General features: G+C 38.6%; 1 protein-coding gene across 1 annotated transcript; it reads right to left on the bottom strand.

Annotated features, from left to right (window-relative positions):
• Positions 1-19,462: 19,462 nt before the first annotated feature.
• LOC138177269 (late lactation protein B-like) lies at positions 19,463-23,561 on the bottom strand. The gene is made up of 6 exons (XM_069108366.1): positions 23,475-23,561; positions 22,649-22,776; positions 21,910-21,980; positions 20,494-20,604; positions 19,722-19,823; positions 19,463-19,488 (listed from the first exon to the last, which is right to left on the bottom strand). The coding sequence occupies exons 1-6, from the start codon at positions 23,559-23,561 to the stop codon at positions 19,463-19,465; spliced, it is 525 nt and encodes a 174-aa protein (XP_068964467.1).
• Positions 23,562-24,095: the final 534 nt, after the last annotated feature.

The raw sequence follows: 24,095 nt of genomic DNA on the forward strand, positions 1-24,095 counted from the left end.
AAGATCCAGCAAAGAAAACTGAAAAAGAATAGATGAATAGGTAAGAGGAAAACCAGGAGAAGATGGTGATCAACAGGGTCAAAGGCTATAAGTAGTTCAAAAAGAATGAGGATTGGGAAAAGACCATAAGAAAGAAGAGACTGTAAGAGTAATTATTTGTTTATTACAAAAGTGAGCTGGCTCAAAGGAAAGCAAGATTTTTTTATCCGAGGAGGGGAGAAATTGTTGCTAGCAAAGAGAAAACTAGCAAATTTTTCACTCAGAAGGAACAATGCAACCAATTTCCAGAGGAAAACAGCATGAAATGTAAAATAAAATTCAATTGAGAATGAGATATTCCATGGAGAAATGAGTCAGAAATGTTGGGAGAAGCAAGGAAGTAAGGAGAAAACACATCCTCCTGACTTATAATTTGGGTAGCATATCATTTGGAATAATTATACTTACAAATCAGGTGTGAAACTTGATTTATCCTCCATTGCTAAGGATTTCGAATGCTGAACTATAGAACTATGAAACATAAACTCATTTTAGCTATAATTTAGTTTCAATTTATATATCTATTATATAATCTATTACTTATATTATTATATAGCTATATATAGTTATGACTATGTGTTGCATTATATATGATTTACTACATCATATGTAATTATATATTATATATATATAATTTAGCTAAAATTGATGCTGTGCTTAACATTAGGAAGAGGGATTATCCTTTCATATTTCAGTCAATTATTTTGGTATTATATATATATATATGGAACATTTGAGTGCACGCTATAGAAGATGTGAGTTCCTTTAAAACTTTGGAAATTCCAGGTCCATAATCTCCCAGTCAAGTATATCTGATATAATTCTCACCTACTTCTTATTCATTGCCCCAAAGAAAATTTCAAAAACAGAGGGAGACTGGCCCAAGAATGAATGCTTGATCCATTTATTTTGCATTGGAAGAAAATGCTAAAGTTGGGGAAATCAGTTAAGGACTAAAGGGAGAAGTTTATATATCAGTCAGTCACTAGACAACTTGTCAATAAATGATTAGACTGGGATTTCCTGAGTAGCATTGATTCTGAAGTTGAATGGAATCTTCTCCTAGAAAACATCAAAGAGAAAGTCAGTGGTGAGTCCCTTGGATGGCACAAAGGAGCAGAAGTGACAGTTTCCAATGAACTAGCAGAAACCAGCCCCAAAATGCCAGAGGCTGAGAAAAAGTCACCATTATAGGTAAGAAAGAGCAGAGAATTTGGAGTCAGAGGGAATGGTTTCCCTTTTGGGCTTCACTACTTCTGAAGAGGTCATTTCTATGATCTCTCTAGGCTTCATTTACAACAACTGAAAAATAAGGGGGTTAAACTAGAAGAAAACTTCTGAATCTAGAACCCTATAACCCTATAGCCTCACAAAGGGAGAGGCCACTAAGTGCAAAGCCATGGACAGGGTGATTTCAATGGTCTTGAAACCCTGTGTGCAAATAAACTTTTTGTCCAACTGAATCATGCATTTGAGAGAGTAAGAGATCCCTTAGAGAAACTTGGAAGTAAAGAATAAAGGACAATTTCAACATGACTTTCAAATACATTAAATCATGATGATTTATATATATATTATATATATATATATAATATTAATATATTATAAGATCCTAAACTTAAACTTGAAGAGATAATAGAAGTGATCTAATCCAACCTCACTCATTTTGAATAAGAGGAACCTGAGGTCAGAGAGGTGATGGGACTTTCTCAAGGTCACATAGGTAGTTGAAACTACTGACTCCACAATTATCATTCTTCATCCTGCTTCTCCCAACAGAATGCAGGTCATCTAGATATTCTCTCCTTCCACTAAGAACCAAACAAGAGATACTAGTCTCAAAATGAAATGCCTGGCAATAGATGGAGATGCACCAAAACATTTCTAATATGCAGGAAGACAAAAGACTAAGACACACATCCAAAGGAGCTTGAAACCTAGTGAGATAGGTAAAATAATACCTCTCTCATGATTTGGGAATTCACCTTCCTGTAGTTGACCAAGTAGATGCTTAAATCCCAGGTAAGTGTAAGAGTTTAGATTATTCTGGAAGATTCTCTAGAAGTCTTTAAAGAGTACATACCATAATCATTCTCAGGGGGTGCAAAACTCTGCAGAAGCAAAGACATATATGAGTATATTTGCCAAAATCAATTCTTACCATAAAGTTCAAGCAATTATATAAGGTTTCCTAAGAAATTAATGTATAATAGCTTCTAAGAGAAGGGATGAACAAGAAAAGAGGGGAAAGGAAATGGATGGTATTCTTGAGTGGAGGAACAGGGCACAGCAAAGTGGATCCAATTCCATTTTTATTTCCAGTTTGTCCAGAGATATTGATTTTGTATTCATTTAATCCTTTAATATTGGCAAACTTCTTATGATCCTCAAACGCTTGTCAGTTCTCTTCTACATATGGACCTGCAGAGAGAAAGCAGAATTAATAACTGTTCATTCAGACTCAATCCTTTTCTGGTCACTGCTTCTATAGGAGCTGACTCCTATAGTGAAAGTTCTTGGTTTTTGCCATTTGGTCAGTTAAATTACCCGAGCAAAGGTAGATGAGAGAACTAAGTGTGGGTGAGCAGTTAATCCCCCTTATCTTCTGCCCAAAAATGCTCTTCTCCCCCACATTAAGCACTTCCCAAATCTACCTCTCTACAGAAAAACTCATCTATATCTCCCAACCATGCATTAAAACAAAATATCCCGAATGTTCCCAAATCCCCAGATTTGGGATGGAAGAAAGAGGGAAAGTATGAAGACACACTGTCTTCTTCCTCCTGCTGCTTAGTTCAAAGCAGCATTTTACCTTTTACAGACTCATTAAACAGTGGCTCAGTAAGTATTGGTAGCCTGATATTGCCATCAAACCTCCAGATAGCAAAAAATTTGAGAAAATTCATATAATCCAATGGATACTTTACTGGGCTTTGGTTTGTACCAAAATGGATCCCCTCTGGATTCTTCTAAAAATGCCAAATCTGGGAAAGCCTGAAGAGCAGGAGTAATCCAGGTGAGGAGTTTCTAACAGCAGCTCCACATCTTAACACTCTTCTCTTGGAGGGATTCACAGAATCCCATGTTACTTACCCAACAAGTATGGCAATTCTTATTTGCATGCCAAGTAATTCACCTTCACAGATGATAATCCAATGATCCCTCACAGATATCTCTTATATGAGTTCATGGCATTTGCCCTCATCTGCGGAGATGGTGAGGAGATATACCTTTAGCATCCCTAATCCTCTTGGAAAATCTGTTGGGAAGAGACTACAGCAGACTTTAGGATCTCACTCTGTCATGGAGAACCCCAGTCTTAGTGAGCAGCAGCATCCAAGAATCAAGAAAAAGTTGAAAATCAAAAATCAAAAAAAGAGTTGGGTAACCCCATGCACAGGACAACATCCCCTTGGATCTAATATGGCACCTTTCTAATGCACTTATAATATAATATTGTATATTAAAGAAGCCTGAGGCTGAATGTTTAAGAGTCTCAAGGTACCTGAAAAAAACTATTGTATTGCCCAATTTTAAAAACAAGGAAACTGAGGTCTAGAAAGTAATTAGTTTGTCCTACTTTAGAGGGATAGTATGCTGCAGTGAACAAGGAAACAAGCTTCAAGTGTGTTGGTCCTGAGTTCAAGTCTGACCTCTGACATATACTGGCAAGGTTACCATGAACAAGTCACTTAAATTCTCAACACCCTCAAGCAATTCTCAAAGACTATAACTTGCAGAACAGGTGCTGATCTGTCTTGATAAAGGGAGTTTCATTACTGGAAGTTCCTAAATGAAATCATAAGTCAGGTCCAAAGTGACAAAGAAAGCAAGAATAAATGGATGTCTGTGTTTGTGTCTTTGGCAAGAATCACATTGAATTTGAATTTTGTCCCTCAATAAAAAGCACAATGCTCTAAACACTAGTGTTAATGAGGGCAGCATGAGCATGACGTTAATGTCTTTGGCTCTGGGAAATGATTCAGACTCAATCCTACCTAATATATAAGTGGAAAAATCCATTTTAAAAAATAGTGATGCAGATGGCTTCTTTTTTGCATATAGACAAGTAACTACTGCAGCACCCCATCTTTGTATGTCTTCTTCCCCCCAAGAGCCATTCTGGAGAGTCATCATATTAAAGTGTGAATAAACCCTATCGTAGCATACATTTTTCTAGATGACTTATGAATCCCAAGAATAGTATTTGAGAAAATATTTTTGCCCATTAAAATATCTAATGGTGGGAGAGAATTAAAGAAATGTTCTTGTGTTTTCCCAAAGCAAATCCTAAGAGTAGCTACCTAACCTGACTTTGCTACCCCAGCCTCTCATACCCAGGGATTTAGTCAACCATGTCTGCAGACAGATAAGCCTACTCACCAACTCATTTCATGTCATGGAATAAGCATGCAAATTCACTAGATATTGTCCAAAAACCCAGCCTTTGGACTCAAGACTAAAAGAAAGCCTAAGCTTCATGCACATATAAGTTTGTATATGTGTATATATACATATATGATGTATGTATGTGTGTATGTATATACTCTAACTCTAACCTTAAACTAAACCTTCTGAACTCTAACATAACTCTAACACAGTATATGCACTGTGCGTGGTCAGATAAGACATGCAGAGGATATCAAGTGATTGGCTCTAGTTGTGTTCCTAGAATAGCAGAGTTTAAGATGAAGCAGGCTGATAGGACAATATGGGATAGTCTACTTACTTGATGGTATTTTTTTCCTCCAGATCCCTATCACTAAGGTGGGTGATCCAAGGGTGACATGTCCTTAGGTATATCCTTGTCAAGAAATTCATTGTCTGTCACAATAGCATTTATAAAGTAAGTACCCTATAGGAAATTATGATATGTAGTTAGAACTTGAAGGAGGAAAAATGAGGGAGTAATGGGACCCAACCTCTCCACAAATACTTCCTAATCATCTGAATCTTCAAGCCCATCTCTGGATAGAATCCCAGCTCTGAGGCAAAAATCATGCACAAGCCATACCTAGGGATAATCATGGACGTGGTGACAACATACATAAAGTACAGTTTTGTAGGAAAAAGTCATTAGGTTGAAGTTAATTAGTTTGGAGAACCCAAACCTATCAAACTGGCCCAACTTTGACATTGCCCAAATGGAAGCAGATATATGGCATTTAACCCCGAAACTGAATCCCTGAAAACAGTGACTGAATCCTCACAGACCCAACTCAAGAATATTACTTATTCTAAATGGACACTAATAAGGATGCATTAAGTTGAATCATATCTCCCATTTCCAGTTCACTGGGGACAGAGTAAATTAAAGCAAGAGAATAGTGAAATTCTTGACTTGGAATCTACTTCCTACAGTCTTTCCCCCATAGACTCAATCCAAGATTTCCAGTGGAATCTATAGCACCAAAATTGCAGTACATTACAGGAGGACAAGGTTACGAGGTTACAGACCCAGGTTAAAAAGAGGCCCAAATCTTGAAATGACACCCTTTTGTTAGCATACATCCCACCTTCTAATCTACAAGATCTCTGAATGAATCTTGTCCCAAATTGTTCTTCAGCAAATGATGCTTCCTGAGCTTGGAGGATTGAAAACGTGCTTGGTGCTATGGTTAGGAAAAGGACCTTCATCTTCACAGACTTTCACAGGTCTTTACCTTCAGTCACACACTCAAAAAAATTGGTTAAAATATGTGTGCCCCCCTCCAAACCTCTCTCTATATAGAGAAATATAGATCCAAAGATCAGTGTGGCATCGAACTGTTATCTTTTTTTGCACAATGTTCCAGTAAGTCTTACAACAGAGCAATGGGGGATAGGGGGGTAAAGGGAAAGGTGAAATATTATGTTATTATTTTTGGAAGCCCTATGTATTTCTTCATTTTGAATGACTGCTCATTAAATCCATCAAAATAATTAATTGGACCTAATTTTTTTGTTTTTGCATACTCCATGAGTTCTAATAATTGATGCACTTGTAGTTGGGAAGGAGATGGTTATCAGAATAGGAAGTAGTTAAAAAATTCTTAGAGCAACAAAGAAAAAATCAGTGGATTCAATCCAACCCCACCCCATCCCACCCCATCATGTGCATTGACGACTTCATTAGTTTAAAACACATACATATACAAACTAGACAAAGCAAGAGTCAAAAAATAAAGTCAGAAAATCTGGGTTTGAATGCCAATTCTCTTACTTATTCAACCTCAAACAAGGTTGTCCTCTCAATTAGAAAGGGCTCTTAACTTCTAACACTTTTACCACAGTCCAATCAGGTCAGTGAATTAGATATCATGATCCCCAATTGACACATAAGGAAATGGGGTCACAGAAGATATAAATGACTTCCTTGGCATCACAGAGTGAAAGAACTGGAGCCAAAGTCCAGGTTTCCTAGGCTTGGCCCCACCACCCTCCCAAATACATCATCTAAAAATAAAATTAACTTATTTCTTGGAATCATTATTATCTGAGTTGAGAAGACCCACCTGAGACCTTGAGTTAACCCAGGTTGTTTGAACTGATAATATTGATCACATGAAAGCTGGCTGTCTAGCATTTGGACTGAGTCTTGCTGGTCAAAGTGAAGTTTTCTGGGACATAGAGTCACGTACATTTAACTTCTTTAAAGTAATAAATCAGGTGGTGGAGCCAAGATGTCAGAGTAAAAGCAGGAACTTGCTTAAGTTCTCCCCCACACCCTCCAAATACCTGTAAAACATGACTAAACAAATTCCAGAGCAGCAGAACCCATAAAATAACAGAATGAAACAAATTTCCAGCCCAAGACAACCTGGAAAGTTAACAGGAAAGGTCTGTTGCACCTGTCTGAGAGAGAGCAAAGTCCAATGTGGGCTGTGCCAGCACAGATGGGGGTAGAGCAGGCCTCAGGGCACTGAATCACTAGCAGCCAGTTTCCAGACTTCTCAACCCACAAACACCAAAGACAACTTTGAAGGTCAGTAAGAAAGGACTATGGGAACTGGGTAAGAGATGAGCATGGTCTAGCCCCAGACCCAGGGCAGTGAAAGAGGCAGCATCTCCTTCCAGGGCTCTCAGCCCATAGGTGTGGGGATTGAGCAGCTGACCAGAGGGGTATTGCAGGAACCTCTTTGCTGGCCCTGAGGCAGGATTATCTTGCTTTGCCCTGCTTCAAACTGGGTCACAGTCCTGGGTGGCAGCCCTAGGGTGAAGAGGAGCCATTGGTGTGACAGAGATTGTTGCAGCTGTGGATAGTGAATCTCCACAGTTCCAAGGCAGATAAGAGTGCTTGTGGTCACTCATAGATCAGAGCACAGGCCAGGAGAGAAGTAAACACCTCTCCTTTGATCATACCACCTTAGAAGAACTGAAAATTTACAGGTCCTTAGAAGCATCTCTGAAAACATCTGCACAAAACACCTGAAGCTTGGCACAGTACACCCCTACACACACACTGCAAGCAGAATCCTACTTTAATAAAGAGTTAAAAGGCTACGTAATTGGCATAAAAAAACTCAGACTATAGAATCTTACTTTGAGGACAAAGATCAAAACATACAACCGGAAGAAGAGAATAAAGTCAAAATTCATACACTCAAAGCCTCCAAGAAAAATATGAATTGGTCACAAGCCATGGAAGAACTCAAAAAGGATTTTGAAAATTAAGTAAGAGGAATAGAGGAAAAATTGGGAAGAAAAGTGAAAATGATGAAAGAAAATAATGAAAAATGAGTCAACAGCTTGCTAATGGAGACACAAAAAATGCTGAAGAAAATAACACCTTAAAAATAGACTAACTCAAATAACAAAAGAGGTCCAAAAAGCCAATAAACAGAAGAATGCCTTTAAAAACAGAATTGGCCAAATGGAAAAGAAAATTCAAAAGCTCACTAAAGAAAATAATTCCTTAAAAATTAGAATGGATGGGCCAGCTAGGTGGCACAGTGAATAGAGCACCAGCTCTGGAGTCAGGAGGACCTGAGTTCAAATCCAACCTCAGATACTTAACACAAAACTAGCTGTGTGACCTTGGGCAAGTCACTTAACCCCAATTGCCCTGATGTCCCCCCTCCAAAAGAAAAAATTAAATTAAAAAAATAGAATGGAGCAAATAGAAGCTAATGACTCCATTAAAAATCAAGATATAAAACAAAACCAAAAGAACGAAAAAAAATAGAAGACAATATGAAATATCTCATTAGAAAAACAACTAACTGGGGCGGTCAGGTGGCTCAGTGAGTTAGAGCACTGGCCCTGGACTCAGGAGACCCAGGATCGGTTCCAGCCTCAGATACTTGACACCCACACAAAATAACTGGCCATGTAACCTTAAGCAAGTTACTCAACCCCAATTGCTTAAAAAAAAAAAAAAGAAAAAGAAAAACAACTGACCTGGAAAATAGATCCAGGAGAGAGAATTTTTAAATTATTGGACTACCTGAAATCCATGATCAAAAAAAGAGGCTAAAAATCATATTTCAAGAAATTATCCAGGAAAATTGCCCTGATATTCTAGAAACGGAGGGTAAAATAAAAATTGAAAAAATCCACCTATTACCTCCTGAAAGAGATCCCAAAAATAAAATTCCTAGGAATATTGTAGCCAAATTCCAGAGTTCACAGGTCAAGGAGAAAATATTATAAGCAGCCAAAAAGAAACAATTCAAGTATTGTGGAAACACAATCAGAATAACACAAGATTTAGCAACTTCTACATAAAGGACCATAGGGCTTAAAATATGATATTCCAGAGGTCAAAAGAACTAGGATTAAAACCAAGAATCACCTACCCAGCAAAACTAAGAATAATCCTTCAGGGAAAAACTGGATATTCAATGAAATAGAGGACTTTCAAGCATTCCTGGTGAAAAGACCAGAGCTGAATAGAAAATTTGACTTTCAAATGCAAGACTCGAGAGAAATATGATAAGGTAAACAGAAAAGAAAAATCATAAGGGACTTATTCAAATTGAACTGTTTATATTTCTATATGGAAAGATAATATTTGTAATTCATGACACCTTTCTCAGTATTAGAATAGTTGGGGGAAGATAGATAGATAGATAGATAGATAGATAGATAGATAGATAGATAGATAGATAGATAGATAGATAGATAGATAGATAGATAGAAAAATAGAAAGAGATATGCACACAGAGGGCACAGGACAAGTTGAATATGAAGGGGTGATGTCTAAGAAATAAAATTAAAGGGTGAGGGAAGAATATACTGGGAGAAGGAGAAAGGGAGATATAGAATGGGGTAAATTATCTCACATAAAAGAGGCAACAAAAAAAAGCTTTTACAGTGGAGGGGAAGAGAGAGGAGGTAAGAGGAATAAGTGAACCTTACTCTCATTGGATTTGGCTTGATGAGGGAATAACATTAACCCTCATTTGGGTATGTAAATCTATCTTACACTACAGGAAAGTAGGGGTGAAGGGGATAAGATAGGAGGGGATGATGGAAGGAAGGGTAAATGGGGGGAGAAGGTAATCAGAAGCAAACATTTTTAGGAGGGATGAAGGAGAGAATAGAATAAATAGGGGGTGGGATAGGATGGAGGGAAATACAGTCTTTCACAACATGACTATTATGAAAATGTTTTGCATGACTGCACATGTATGGCCTATATCAAATTCCTTGATTTCTCAATAAGGGTGGGTGGGGAGGGAAGAAGGGAGAGAATGTGGAACTCAATTTCAAAAACAAATTTTAAAAATTATTTTTACATGCAACTGGGAAATAAGATGTATAGGGAATGGCATATAGAAATCTATCTTGCAGGGGCGGCCAGGTAGCACAGCGAGTAAGAGCACCTGCTCCAGTGTTGAGAAGACCTGGAGATCGAATCCCAGGCTTAGACACTTAGCACCCGCCCTGAAAACATCTGGCTGTGTAACCTTGAGCAAGTTACTTAACACCAATTGCTTAGGGGTGGCCAGGTGGCTCAGCGAGTAAGAGCACCGACTCCAGTGTCAGGATGACCTGGATCAAATCCCGGCTCAGATACTCAGCACCACACCCAGAAATAACTGGCCGTGTAACCTTGAGCAAGTTACTTAACCCTGATTGCTTAAAAAAAAAAAAAAAAGAAATCTATCTTCACCTACAGGAAAATAGAAGGGAAGGCTATAAGGTGGGGGGGGGGCAGTGTTAGAAGGGAGGGCAGATTAGGGAAAGGGGTAATCAGAATGCACAATGTCTTAGAGTTGGGGAAAGGGAGAGATGGGGAGAAAATTTGAACCTCGAAATCTTGTGGAAGTGAATGCTGAAAATTAAAAATAAATTAATAATAATTTTTTTTAAGTAATTCATTTATTTGAAGGTCACTCAATAACAACTTCAATTATGTTTCCCAAGAAAACATGTTTTTTCTTGCAAACATAATTCTTTCACTACTGATCATTTACTTTATCTATCGGTGATATTCTGTGATATATCAATCAGTAAAAATTAATTAAATAGCTACCATGTGTCAACCACTGTGCTAGTCATTGAACAAAACCAATACAGTCTCTGTCCACAAATTGTTTCCATTCATTTAAGGAAACAAAATGTGTGGCTATATAAATGCATATGAAATAATTATGAGGTAACTTAAGGGCAGGGGAAGTAATAATAAGTAAGTAAGCTAGTAAGATAAGGAAAAGCCTCATATTTGAAGTGACTTTTAAATTATGCAATGCCTAAAGATTTCAGTCATAAGAAAAGACCCCTGCCAGCTGCTTCCTTTCTCTCTATGGTTACATAAATACTGCTCCAGTACATATTTTCCTGGGGTTTTGTCAGAGTTGCTGGAATGGGAGGTGAATCAGCCAAAGGGTATAAACATAGGGAACTTAAATTTCAGCTACATGTATGTCAAAGTTTCAAAGTATTATCCTTATGGTCAAAATAGGTTGCATGATAATTTTCAATATTCACAGAATAATTTAAAATAGCTTATAACATATGTAAATAACATGAAGCTTGGGAAGTTAGCTAATATGAAGAATAGATTAGGATCCTAAATGAACCAAACAGTTTAGAATCATACTAAGGGAATATACTTGGATTGAAAAAATCAACTTCACAAGACAAGATGAGAAAATTTATACACCAGTTCACGTAAAAATGATTCAATGATTCTAGGCTCTTTCCAGTTCAACAAGATACAACATTATGACCTACCTTTAAAAACTGACACAATTCTAGCCTGTAAGATTCATAATTTCAAGAACAAGAGAGATAATATTCATGTTCTGCCATGCTCTGGTCAAATGTCATATAGATTAGAGTGTTCAGTTCTGAATGCTACCTAACAATGACAGGCTGGAGCATTTCAAGAAGAAGGCTACCAAGATGGGGAAGAGACACAAAACCATGACATACAAAGATCAGTTAATAAAACTGCCATAATTTTGTCTAAAGAAGAGACTTAGGAGAATATGAGACTAGGGATGTGGTATGTTAGAAGAATTGGACATGTTGCACTTACTTGTCCACAAAAGATTGAATTTGGAACAATGGGTGTTACACTGAAGCAGATTTTGACTGAATTTGAGGAAAAACTTTCTAACAATGCTAACCAGCCAAAAGTGGAATGAACTGCTTGGGGAGACAAAGGATATTCTAGATATTCATACCTATTATTTGTCTGTGTGTCTTAGATAAAAAACACTCATCTGAGAAATTCAATGAAAAGATTTATCCCATTCAACCACTTTTCATCTTAACCTATATGTAGCAGCAAGCACCCAGGCGTCCTCACGGTTTGCTGCTACCACAGGTTCTTAGATCTGCTTTGTTAAAGGAAAGCAACTCAAAATGGGTTAACAAGCTTACTTTAATCAGTCAGATATATATCGTTTACCTTGTTCAGGGGAAAAGGTCAGCACCCCGAACTTCAAAGTATACAGGCAGAATTATCAAGACAGAAACAGATCAAGTAGACAGATTTCCAAACTGTCCAACCATTACATCCATACCCAGTCAACATCTGGGTTTCCACATCTGGGTTTTTCAAAGCTACACATCAGGGCTTATATAGCCTTCTCCTGGCTCAGAGAATGTAACAACCTTTTGGACCCACTGGCCAATCAAAAAGTATCTACTGAAAAACAAGCCTCCCACCCCAGGCTCCAGGTGCACTTTAGCCTAGGGGCAGGGAAGATCTTTAAAATGTACATCCCCATTACACCTATATTCATTCATTTTCTTTATATAGAAGCTTTTAAACTGCAGGCAATCAAATGGACTAGATTAGGTACACTATATACAGAAGCAAATGAGTACAGTGATCTAGTGTTTGATAAACCCAAAGATCTCAGCTGTTGAAGCAAGAACTCACTATTTGGGGAAAAAAACTGCTGGAAGAACTGGGAAAAAGTCTGACAGAACAAGACACAGATCAATATCTCACACTATAAACCAAGACAAACTCAAAATAAGCATATGGTTTAGATTTAAAGGGTTATATCATAAGCAAATTAGTGGAGTATTGAAAAAAATTGCCTTTCAGAGTTATGGATAGGGGAAGAGTTCCTTACCAAACAAGAGATAGGAAGGATCGTAGAAGGAAACATGGATAATTTTGATTACGTGAAATTAAAAAGTATTTGTACAAACAAACTAATGCCATCAGAATTAGGAAGAAAGTAAAAACTGGTGGGAAAGTTTACAGCAAAATTCTCTAACAAAGGTCTCATTTCTCAAATTTACAGAGAAGTGAGTCAAATTTACAAAAATAAGTCATTTCCCAATTTTATGGTCAAAGGATATGAAAAAGTAGTTTTTAGAAAAAAAGAAGAAAAAATCATAGCTATCAATTGTCATATAAAAATTCTCTAATAAGTAGGGAAATAATAAAACTAATAATTAAGGAAATACAAATTAAAACAGTCCTTAAGTATCCCCACATGTTCATCAAATTGGTTAAGACGACAGAAAGGAAAAAAGACAAAAATCATTAGAGATGTGGGAAAATAGGTGTACTAATGTCCAGTTGGTAGAGCTGTTAATTAGTCCAACAATTCTGGCGAACAATTTGTAACTATACCTAAAAAGCTGTAAAAAAAAAAAAAACTTTGCATACCTTCTAACCCAACAAAACTATAATACTTGGTCTATACCCAAAAGAGATCAAAGAAAAAGGAAAATGACCCATATTTACAAAAATATTAATAACTATTTTTCTGAAGGCAAAGAATTGGAAAGTGAGGGGATAGCAATAAATTAGAAAATGGTTAAACAAGTTGAGGCATATTATTGTGATGGAATTCTATTGTAATAAGAAATGACAAGCACTATGGTTTTGGGGGAGGGGGGAGGCTTACATGAACTGATGCAAAGTGAAGTAAGCAGAACCAAGAGGACTCTCTCTCTCTCTCTCTCTCTCTCTCTCTCTCTCTCCCTCTCTGTCTGTCTCTCTGTGTCTCTGTCTCTCTCCATATATATAAACATATATAGGTATATGGAGTGATGGCATATTGTAATTATAATCAACTGTGAAAGATTTAGCTACTCTGATCAGTACAATGATCCACAACAATCCAAAAATGATGAAAAATGTTATCCACTTCCTGACAGAGAAGTGATGGTCTTCTATATATAGTGCAATAGAATATAGCATGTTAAAGAATATTTTTTCCTCTTTATTTTTCTTGATTCTTTTTTTCATTTGCAACAGTTAGATGAAAGTGAACATTTATTTTGCATGACATCATAAGTTTAATGGATTTCATATTTCTTGGTTTTTTTTTTCTTTTTGGAGAGGAGAAGGTAGTGCAATTGGGGCTAAGTGACTCGCTCAAGGTCCCATAGCTACTTTTTTGTGTTAACTGTTGGGGGCCAAATTTGAGCTCAGGTCCTCCACACTCCAGGGCAAGTGCCCTATTCACTGTGCCACCTAGCCACCCCTGCATTTCATATTTCTTGACATTAAATGGGAAAAGTAGGGAAAGAATTTGGGACTGAAAATAAAAATTAAAAACAAAACAAAAACACTGATTTACAAGTAGGAAGAATGTTTAACCTATGTTTTTACACCTGATCTTCCACCATCATTTCTTCTATTTGAGTTCTGCTTTCATCTTTATCTTCTTTTAGAATGAAAATTAGGAGTTTTCGAGGGGGCAGAGCCAAGATGGCAGAGTAGAAACAGGACTTACATGGCCTGAGTTGCAGTTTTAGCCCCAGGGCAGCCCCAACAGACAAGTTGCAGCTAGAGCAGGGTTCACAGGAGTAAATCATGAGTATCTGTAACGGTCTTATTCGGACATGAAGTCTACCTGGCTTCTGAGGCTTCTTCTAGTTCTAAGATCCTACTACTCTGTGATAATGCACAAAATGAGTGCCAAACTCTTTAGCTTGATACATACTACCTGAACCCAAAAGGCATTTTCTATTTTGTTTCTTGTAACCCTTCTACATATATCCAATATATCTCTCTATGAACCCTCTTCTCTAGCGAGTGAGACACAGATAACACCTGATTACCCTCCTGAATATAGGTCGTATACTGTCACCTTCTTACTTGGGCTCATTTTATAACTCTTTCCTGTTACTTTCTACCCACCTAACTTTTCCCCTCTCTTTAAGACCCATTTCTAGTCTTACTGTGGAACAGATTTCCCTTGGGAGTAAATATTGTTTCCTTCTTTGTATTTGTGTCCCCAGCACTTAGCACATTGCCAACCAAATAGGAAGTGTTTAATAAAAGATTGTTTATTGTTTGATTGGTGCCCCTACCAAATCACAGTGATCCCTTCTTCTCAGGGCTATAGTGACCACTTTCTGGATGTACAACTTCCTTTGGCATTTGGCATTTGCTTTAGTTTCCTTGCCCATAAGGCTGTGATCCACTAGAAAGTGAATACCAAGCCTTCCACCTCAGTATTATGTTCCTAAAACTCAAACAATCCTGAGTTCATAAAAGAATGTCTGGAAAGGTATGTGGAATTGAAATGAACTTTATCAATCTGAAACAAGCATAATTGAATGTGACTTGTATGCCCAAGGGTGTGACAGGGATCAAACAAAAAAATTTATTTTGGAGAGGCTCCTAAAAAGCTCCCAAAAGTTTGTTTTTTCTTTCTAATTTATTCGCTTTAATTCCTTCAAGTTCCCTAGCACCATCATAATAAATATAGTTCTTTGGAAGTCCCTCAATTTGCCAAAACCATTTTGTTGTAGTGATGGTGGTGGTGGTGGTAGTTGTGATTGTGGTTGTGGTTGGTGGTAGGTGGTGGTGGTTGTTGATGCTCTTGTCATTCAGTCATTTCAGTTATAACTCATTCTTCATGACTCCTTTGGGTATTTCTTGGCAAAGATACTGGAATAGTTTGCCTTTTCCTTCTGAAACGTATTTTACAGATGAGGAAACTGAGGCAAACAGGGTTAAGTGACTTGCTCAAGGTCACATAGCTAGTAAGTGTCTGTGGCTGGATTTGAATTCAGGAAGATGAGCCTTCCTGACTCCAGGCATATGCTACCCAGTGCTCCACATGACTGCCCTATTTTGAGTTTTCAGTCAATTAAAAACCCTAAGTTCTTTCTGTGGAATTTACTTCTTTGCTATACTTGGACTTCCACTGCTTCCAACACAATCTCCCTCATCCATCAAGTCAAGTTCACATGAATGTTCCCCAAATTCATCATCTGTATTCTAAGCTCTCTGGTTTGTCCCATTTGTTGGTCCACCTTCTTGAAATACCCTCACACATCTTCACTATCACACTAGGACTAATACTCCAATCAGACAGAGGTCCCCATGCTGGAATTTTGATGAGTCAGGAGTAACATAGGCAGGTACTTTTGTGAGGTAGGGCAATGTTCAGACACAGAAAAGTCTGAAAATATCAATAAGAAAATATAGATATTGACAGAGGCAGGAAGATCAGTTTCAGAGTCTGGCAGCTCAAGGGGCAAGAAATTAAGCTAGAAGAACAGGAATTAAGAGCCCAGTCAAAGAATATGTTCAACAAAGTTTCAGAAACCCATGAGATCCAGGCATGCTATGGATAATGGCAACTACATTGGAAAAATTGTGTAACCTCTGAAGAGAACTACAAAGAAGATAATGCTCATTAGAATTAGAAACTCCTGTTCTTTCTTAAAGGAGGCTCATGATATTGGAGTCATATCTCCTAAATCAATCAATGAACAAGGCGTCTGGTTGTAAAGGGCTTTAAGTGACAAATACAGCATTTTACATATGATCCTGGAGATAATAAGGAGCCATTAGAGTTTACTGAGCAAGGTAGGATGACTGCTGTCAGATTTAAACTTTAAGAAAATCCCTTTAACAACTGAATGGAAAGATTGAGTGGGATAAGAGTTGGGAGAGGGGCGGCCGGGTAGCACAGCAAGTAAGAGCACCCACTCCAGTGTTGAGAAGACCTGGAGATCGAATCCCGGGCTCAGACACTTAGCACCCACCCAGAAACACCCGGCCGTGTAACCTTGAGCAAGTTATTTAACCCCAATTGCTTAGGGGCGGCCAGGTGGCTCAGCGAGTAAGAGTACCGGCTCCAGTGTTGGGACGACCTGGAGATCGAATCCCGGGCTCAGACACTCAGCACCACACCCAGAAATAACTGGCCGTGTAAACTTGAGCAAGTTACTTAACCCCGATTGCTTAAAAATGAAAAAAAAAAGAGTTGGGAGAGATTTGAGGCAGAGAGACCAGTAAGAAGGGTACTGTAAAAGATCAAGTAAGAAATGATAGAGAGCTGGCCCTGGAGTTAGGAAGAACTGAGCTCAAATCTGACCTCAGATACTTACTAGCTATGTGACTAGCTATGTGACCTTGGGAAAGTCACTCAACCTCTGTCTGTCTCCATTTCTTCCACATAAAATGGGGATTAAAAAAAGTATCTACCTCACAGAATTGTTGTGAGGATCAAATGAGGTAAAATTTGTAAAGCATTCAGCACAGTTGTTGGCATATAGTAGCCCATAATCAATGTTCATCTTCCCCTGGGTAAACTACTAAGTTGTCGGTTCTATGGGTGGAGGGAAGGGGACATATGTAAAAAGAGTCGTGAAGATTGAAACAAGATTTAGCAAAGGACAGGATATGAGGTGAAAGTAAAAGTAAAAAGTCAAAGACAATGCCAACCTCAGGCACTGCAGTGAATAGAGCTCCAGACTTGGAATGAGGAATGTGAGTTCAAACCCAACCCCAGACACTTACTGTGTAACCCTGAAGTCACTTATCAGCCTCAATCTGCCTCAATTTTCTCAACTATAAAATGGGGAAAATAAATTGCACCAACCTCCCAGAGCTGTTGTGAGGATCAAATAAGATTTTATTTGAAAGCACTTAGCAAAAATGCTGGTTTCTAGTAGGTACCTAAATAAATGTTGGTTTCTTTCCTTCCTTCCTAGGAATAAGACAATTCAGTAAGACAAGGGTTTGGGGATAAAGATAATTAGTTCCATTTTGGATATGGTGGGTTTGAAATGCTTCAGGAAAACAAGTTGACATATCTAAAAGTTGATTAATGATAAGTGACTAGAGTTTGGGGGAAGGTTAGGAAGTATAGACTTGATAATCATCTGTATAGAGATAACTGAACCCATAGGAGCCAATGAAAGCACCAACAGAATGCTCTCAGAGGAAGCAGAGAAGAAGGCTTAGGAAAATAGATGATAGAGAGAACTCCTCACAGAACATCCATTTAAGTAAGGCATCCAGATCAGCCACCTCTTCATTTCCCACCTGGACACTCTCTTCTGGACTTCATCAAGAGCCTCATCTTCCTGCAGGGTCACATTAATCCTGAAACTCACAGTGTCCCTAGGGTCCTCCAACTCTAGGTCTACTTCCTTCGTCTGATTGGAGAAGGTGAAGGCTAAGAACAGAGAGCCCCTCCTAGCTAACCATCTCTTCATTACCGACCTACCTGCCTCCTCTGGACTTCACCGTGCCTCCACCTCCTTGTCAGCCGCTCTTTGTCTGTTGTCTCCTCCCCTTAGTTCTAAGCTTTGAGCACCTGGAGGGCAAGGGCTGAGTTGTCTCTCTTTGTATCCTTAGTGCTTAGCACGGAGCCACTTAAGAGTGGGCACTGAAGAAATGCCTATTGACTGACTGACAAAGTCTTTGGAGTCATTTGGGTTTTCGTGGGAATGGCATGGGTGAAGATCCACCCAAGGACACTGAAGAGTAATCAAAAAGGCAGGAGGAGAATGAGGAGACAACAGTGTCGTGAAAGTTTAAGAGGAGAACGAATCCAGGAAGAGATGGTGACCAACATTGTTGAAGGGTACAGAGAGGAAAATGTCGTTCGACTTGGCAATTGAGAGAACACTGATAGCTCGGAAGAGAGACTTTCATTTGAATGGTGAGTCTGGGACCCATGTTGCAAGGATTTAGAAAAGAATGAAAGGAGATGAAGTGAATGTATTGATCAGTTTAGTACAGAATACATGTGGCTCAATTTTTTAAAGGTGCTTTTTAATTGGAGGAGGAATTTCTAGAAGAGCAGTATTGCACCCAGAATAAGCAATGTAGTAAGTGCCCAGGGTAAATGGCACAAAATGCATTCTCAAACCAAGCTTGGAAGAAAATTCAGTTGAGGATAAAGAAACTCTTCAATGGAGGGAAAATCAGATAGAAACACTGAGACACTGTGAGGAGCTTTCCTGGGAGGTGGGACACAAGGAGGGCAGGAGGAAACACACCCTCTAGCAGCTTACCATCATGAAAATTAATACTTGCCAATTATTGTAAAACTTGGTCCATCTTCCACTGGACAAACCCAGTTTCTCTGCATACACTCTTTGGACTCTTCTCATTTTAACTTTTTACCCAGCTGTTTTGGAATATATAGAACTTTTGACCACATTCTATGGAAACCATAAGTCTCTTAACCTTTGTGCTTGGCCTCCCAGGCAAGTGTACTCTACCTAGTTGTTACCCACTTCTATCCATTTCCCAAAAAAAAAAAAACTCAAAAGAAAGCCAGACTGAGCCAAAAGTGATTGTTTCAGATATTTATGTAGCACTGGAAAGAAAATATTAGAAAGTACAGAAGGCAGCTAAAGAGAGGAGCCAGATATAGGGACATGTTCATCTGAGGAGATGGCAGGGATTTCCCGGATATCATGATTCTGAGGTTGATGGGAATTGTCTTCTCCTAGAAAACGTCAGAGGGAAATTCAGTAATGAATCTTAGGGATTGAATAAGGAAGCAGAAATGACAGCTTCCCATGAGCTAGCAGGGCCCTGTCCTAGGGGATAAGAGGTTTCAAAAAGGCATAGAAATTCAAGGGGAGGCTGATGACTGTATGAAACATGTTTTTAAAAAGGGCCATCCACCCCTCAGTCATGATTTGGAAGTTTACCTACACATGACTAAATTGAACAAAGTAGATACTTAAATACCAGCTAATGTTTAGGATTATAGACTATTCTGGAAGATGCTCTCCAGCTCTTTAAAGAGTACATACCTTAAGCACTTTCTGGGATGCAGGCCTCTGCAGAAACAAAGACATATGTGAATGCATTTATTTGCCAAAAGCACTTCCTACCACAAAGCTTCCAAGCATGTCACTGGTTTAAACAATTAGAGACCATCTGCTAAGAAGTTAGTATAAAACAGTTTCTAAAGTGAGAAAACAACTGGAATGGAGAGGGAAGGGAAGTGGGTACAAGACAAAGGATAAAGGGACAGGGCAGGATGGAACCAAAAGTCCATTATTGTTATTACCTTCTTGCTTAGGAGAGATGATTCTTTTTTCATTAAAACCCTTCTCTTTGATGAACTCCTGATAGTCCTTCAAAGCTTCAGGGTCCACTTCTGTGTTTGGACCTTCAGAGGGAGAGAATAAATTATTAATTGTCACTAGACCCTTCTCTGATTCTTTTGTCTATAATAGTCACTCGCTATTGTGAAAGTCTCTGGTTTTTGTACCCTAGTGAGTTGAATTGACAGCATGAAGAAACAACAGGAAAGAATTTGTGGGACATTGGAAAGTTGAGAACACTTTATCTTCTTCCAACAAATTCCCTAACTCAAATGTTTCCCAAATCATCTCTACAGAAAAGTGTTATATAAATCTCTTACACCTGCACTAAACAAAATGGTCCTAATACCCTAAAATCTCCAGAAAAGTGGTTGAGGAAAAGGGTAAGGAATGAAGACGCATTTGCAAGCTTGCCTTCTCCCTCCTTCTCCTGTTTTGTTCAAAGCAGGATTTCCCTCATATTGTCTCATTAAAGATGAACTGAGTCAGTACCTGCATCTAGAAAAGTCTTTCCTTAATAAGACCTATGTTACCATCAAACATGCATCTGACAAAATCTTGGAGGTAATTCATGGAATCCACCAGCCTCTTTGCCAGATTTTGACTTGTATCAAGTTCAAAACAAATGTGGACAGGAGAAATTTCCCCCCACTCCTTCTCTGAGGGAATCCAAGTGGGCAGGTTGCAATAGCTACCTCAGATGCTGACATTGTTCTCTTGCTGGGATTTACTTACCCAAAAGTTTGACCAGTTTGAATTGTTTACCCTTGAATTCGCCTTCACAAAAGAGAATCCAACTACCTGATGCAGAGGTCTTGGTTGTATACACATGGTATCTACCTTCATCTGTGAAGAAGTGAGGATAAATACTTTTAGCATCTTTAATCCTCTTAGAAAATATCTTTTGTGAGGAGACTGAAGCAAATTTTAGATTCAGTGTCCCTGGTAAGTAACGGATATCCAGGAATCATGAAAAATGTTTTATTTTATAACTTGCTAATGAACTTATCATATAATATTGTCTGTCATAACACCACAGGATAAAATTATTTTGAATTTTCAGGAAACTTAAAAACACTTAATCTTAACACTAGTGTTACAGATGAGGAAACAGAAGTTCAAAGAGGTTAATTAATAGAGTCAGAGATGAAGTGAGGTGTAATAGATGGAGACCTAGCCTTGGAATAAGGGGGATCTAAATTCAAGACCTTGCTCTCACCCAGAGCAACTCACTTAACTTCTAAGGTACCAGGCAACTCTCTAAGACTGTAAATTGGAGAGTATCTGCACTGATATGGAGAGTTCACTTGCTGGGAGTTCCCAATATCAATTTAATTATAGGTCAGGTCCAAGTTTTTTGTACCTTAAGTAGATGTGATGTTTTACTTGAATTTTAACCTTTACTCATTGAACAGCATGATTCTTTAAATATTAGAGTTAATTAATACATCTTGGTTAAATGAGTGAATGAAGGCAAAGCCAGGTCTCTAGGACATGCTTCATGACCTACTCTGACCAGGATATAAATGGATGCATCCATCTCCACCCTGAACAGAATTTTGAGACAGTTTAATTTTATTCTTAGTGTCTTCCCTACCCTCTATATGCCTCTAATTCCAGGGTTCCATACATCTGTGCTGTGGTACCCCACCTTTGCACAAACCCCGAACAGTACTCCTCATGTTCTTGGTATTAGCATGTTAATGTACACTTTTGTCTCCTATACTTCCTGAAGTACACATGTGAGTCCTCAGAATAGCCTCCATGAGACAATACCTTTCCCCAAGGAAATATCTCATGGCAAAATTTTCAGAGCCAGGACTTGAACAGGAGTAGAGTGGCTAAGTGGGTGTTCTTGTGGCAAAGCCAAAGCTAACCAAAAGAGCAGCTGCCTAGCCTGCCTTTGCCACCCAGAGCTAAATTGGGCCCAGTAATATAGTCAACAACACCTCCATGAAGACAGACCCACTGGTTAATTCAGTCCATGTCATGGAAAAAAGCTGTCCCAGTCACTGTGTTCTGTCAAGCGGACTCAGCCTTTGGACTCCAAGGCTACAGAGAGGTCCCAAGTTCAAATCATCTCTGAAACCTGGTCTCGGGCTTCACTTCCTTATTAGAGTCCCTTTAATGTGGCATGCTTAAGTCACTTACTCATGATAAATTCATTGGGATTGTCTGTTTTCTCTAATCTTGCTTTAATCTCTTTGCACTTGCCATCCTTCCTGAAAAACAGAACACATGAATAGTTTTGCTGCAGATGAGAAGTAATGTCATCAAAAATCTTAAAAGGTGGTTTGATTCCCTTACTCCTGACCAGTTATCAACTATGGAAAGTACAGCAGAAGCAGAACAGTATCCCAGTCTATAATCTATTTCTACTCATAAATAACTGGATGATTTCCCATCCTGCTTTCGACCATACAGTATTCTGGAGATCAATGTATACAGCTGGGAATCATAGAACACCTTAACCTCTAAGGAATGAAAATCTCAGGTAACCCTAAGGGAAATAGTGAGAGAGGCCTGTTATGAGTCTGAAATATATATAACCTGCTATGATAACTTGTGTCATGAATGCTATAGGATGGAGGCATCAACAGGGGAAATGAGGAAAGTTAGAGGAGACCTGAGCCCATGTGGGAACTCGCAGGTAGACAGTGACTCAGGGAGTCAACCAATAAGTGCTAAGTAAACTTTTCACCCTTTGGTAGTAAAAAAAATGAATAAATAAACCTAATCTTCATATTCATATATGAAAACTTTTAACTCCTACGTGTGGTCAAGTTAGGTAAGCAGACAGTATAGAATTATCAGCTCTAGCTTTGGTCCTGATATAGGAGATATAAAAGAATAAACCAGCTGAAAGGACTATTCTATGCAGGATACTTACCTGATGGTAAATGAGAACTCCAGATCACCATCATTAACCAGGGTGATGGTGACGGGTGAGAAGGACTTAGGCCTCTTCTCCTTAGGAATTTCCTTGTCTGCCACAATAGCATTTACATGGTATGTGCCCTAGAGAGAATCATAATTTGTAGCCAGAGTTTGAGGTAGGAAAAATGAGGGAGGCAGGTCTTTCTCCTCCACAAACTTTCTCAGCTAAGTCCTTCTATACTTGGCCCCCTCTTTGAATTTAACCCTAACTGAAATAAAAATTGGCTGGTCCTTTACCTCAGGGATCATGGTGAACCTGGTGGCAGAATACTCAAATGAGAAGTTGTTAGGAAGAGGTCAGGAGCTTCATCTGAACTACTCTTGAGAACCAAACCTATACAGTTGCCCCAAATGTTCTATGACCAAATTTGAAGCAGAGGTGTGCCTTTGAACCCACAAACTAAATTCCTGATGAGAGTGACATTGAATCCTTTGAGACCTAATTCCACTTTGGAATATGACTTGTTTGGAAAGTTTGTTGGCAGAGAAAATTAAGTGGATCATATCCACCCTTTTCAGTTCATTCTGCACAAAGTAAATAAAATCAAAAACGAGAGAACAATAAAATCCTTGATCTAGCATCTACCTCCTGCATAGACTCAATTCAACATTTTCTACTTGAGTCCATAGCTCTAAAGCTGCTGCCTCTTGCAGAATTGGGTCTCACAGCTGCAGATCCTCCTGAAAAGAATCTGGCAGGGTCCTAATTTTGAAATGACAGCCTCTTGCTAGCTTACAAGCCTCCCTCCGATCTACAAGACCTCCTGATGCAGCCTCACCTCCAATACTTCTCCAGAAGATGTTGATTCTTCAGCATGGAGGATGGAGAACAGGCTTAGTGCTACAGTTAGAAAAAGGACCTTCATCCTGATAGACTTTCACAGGGCCTTCCTTCCCTTCAATCAGTCACCAGTGAAGTTTGTTAGAACGTCTGTGCTCCTCTCCTAAAATCGTCCTCTCTATATACCCTGAGATCACTCTGACACTGAAAACTGATCTCTCTTTTACACAATGCTTGTCATACAATGGGGCAGTAGGGGTAAAGGGAGAGGTTAAAATAGCGTATTATTATTTTTGGAATCATCACACCTTTCTGATTTTTCAATGTCTATTCATTAAAATTCATCCAAAGAATCAACAAGACCTATTCTTTTGAGTGTCTACATCCTCCAGGATGGTGAACAGACTCAAAACCATGTCATATAAAGATCAGTAAAAGGAAATCACCATGCTTAGCACAGAGAAGAGACTTATGAGGAAGTGAGAGCTATCTTAAGGTGGGAGAATTAGACAAGTGGTGCTTAGAATCAGGTATGTAGGATTGTTGGAAGCTGTCACCTCAGCTTCTACACCAAAGAAAGTACTCTGTTTGCTGATCCCTTGAGCAAAAGAAGGACAGA

This window comes from Petaurus breviceps, unplaced genomic scaffold (assembly GCF_028583685.1).
Source record: "Petaurus breviceps papuanus isolate PSGF00001 unplaced genomic scaffold, PetGlider_PUasm1.0 90383, whole genome shotgun sequence".
NCBI lineage: Eukaryota > Metazoa > Chordata > Mammalia > Diprotodontia > Petauridae > Petaurus > Petaurus breviceps.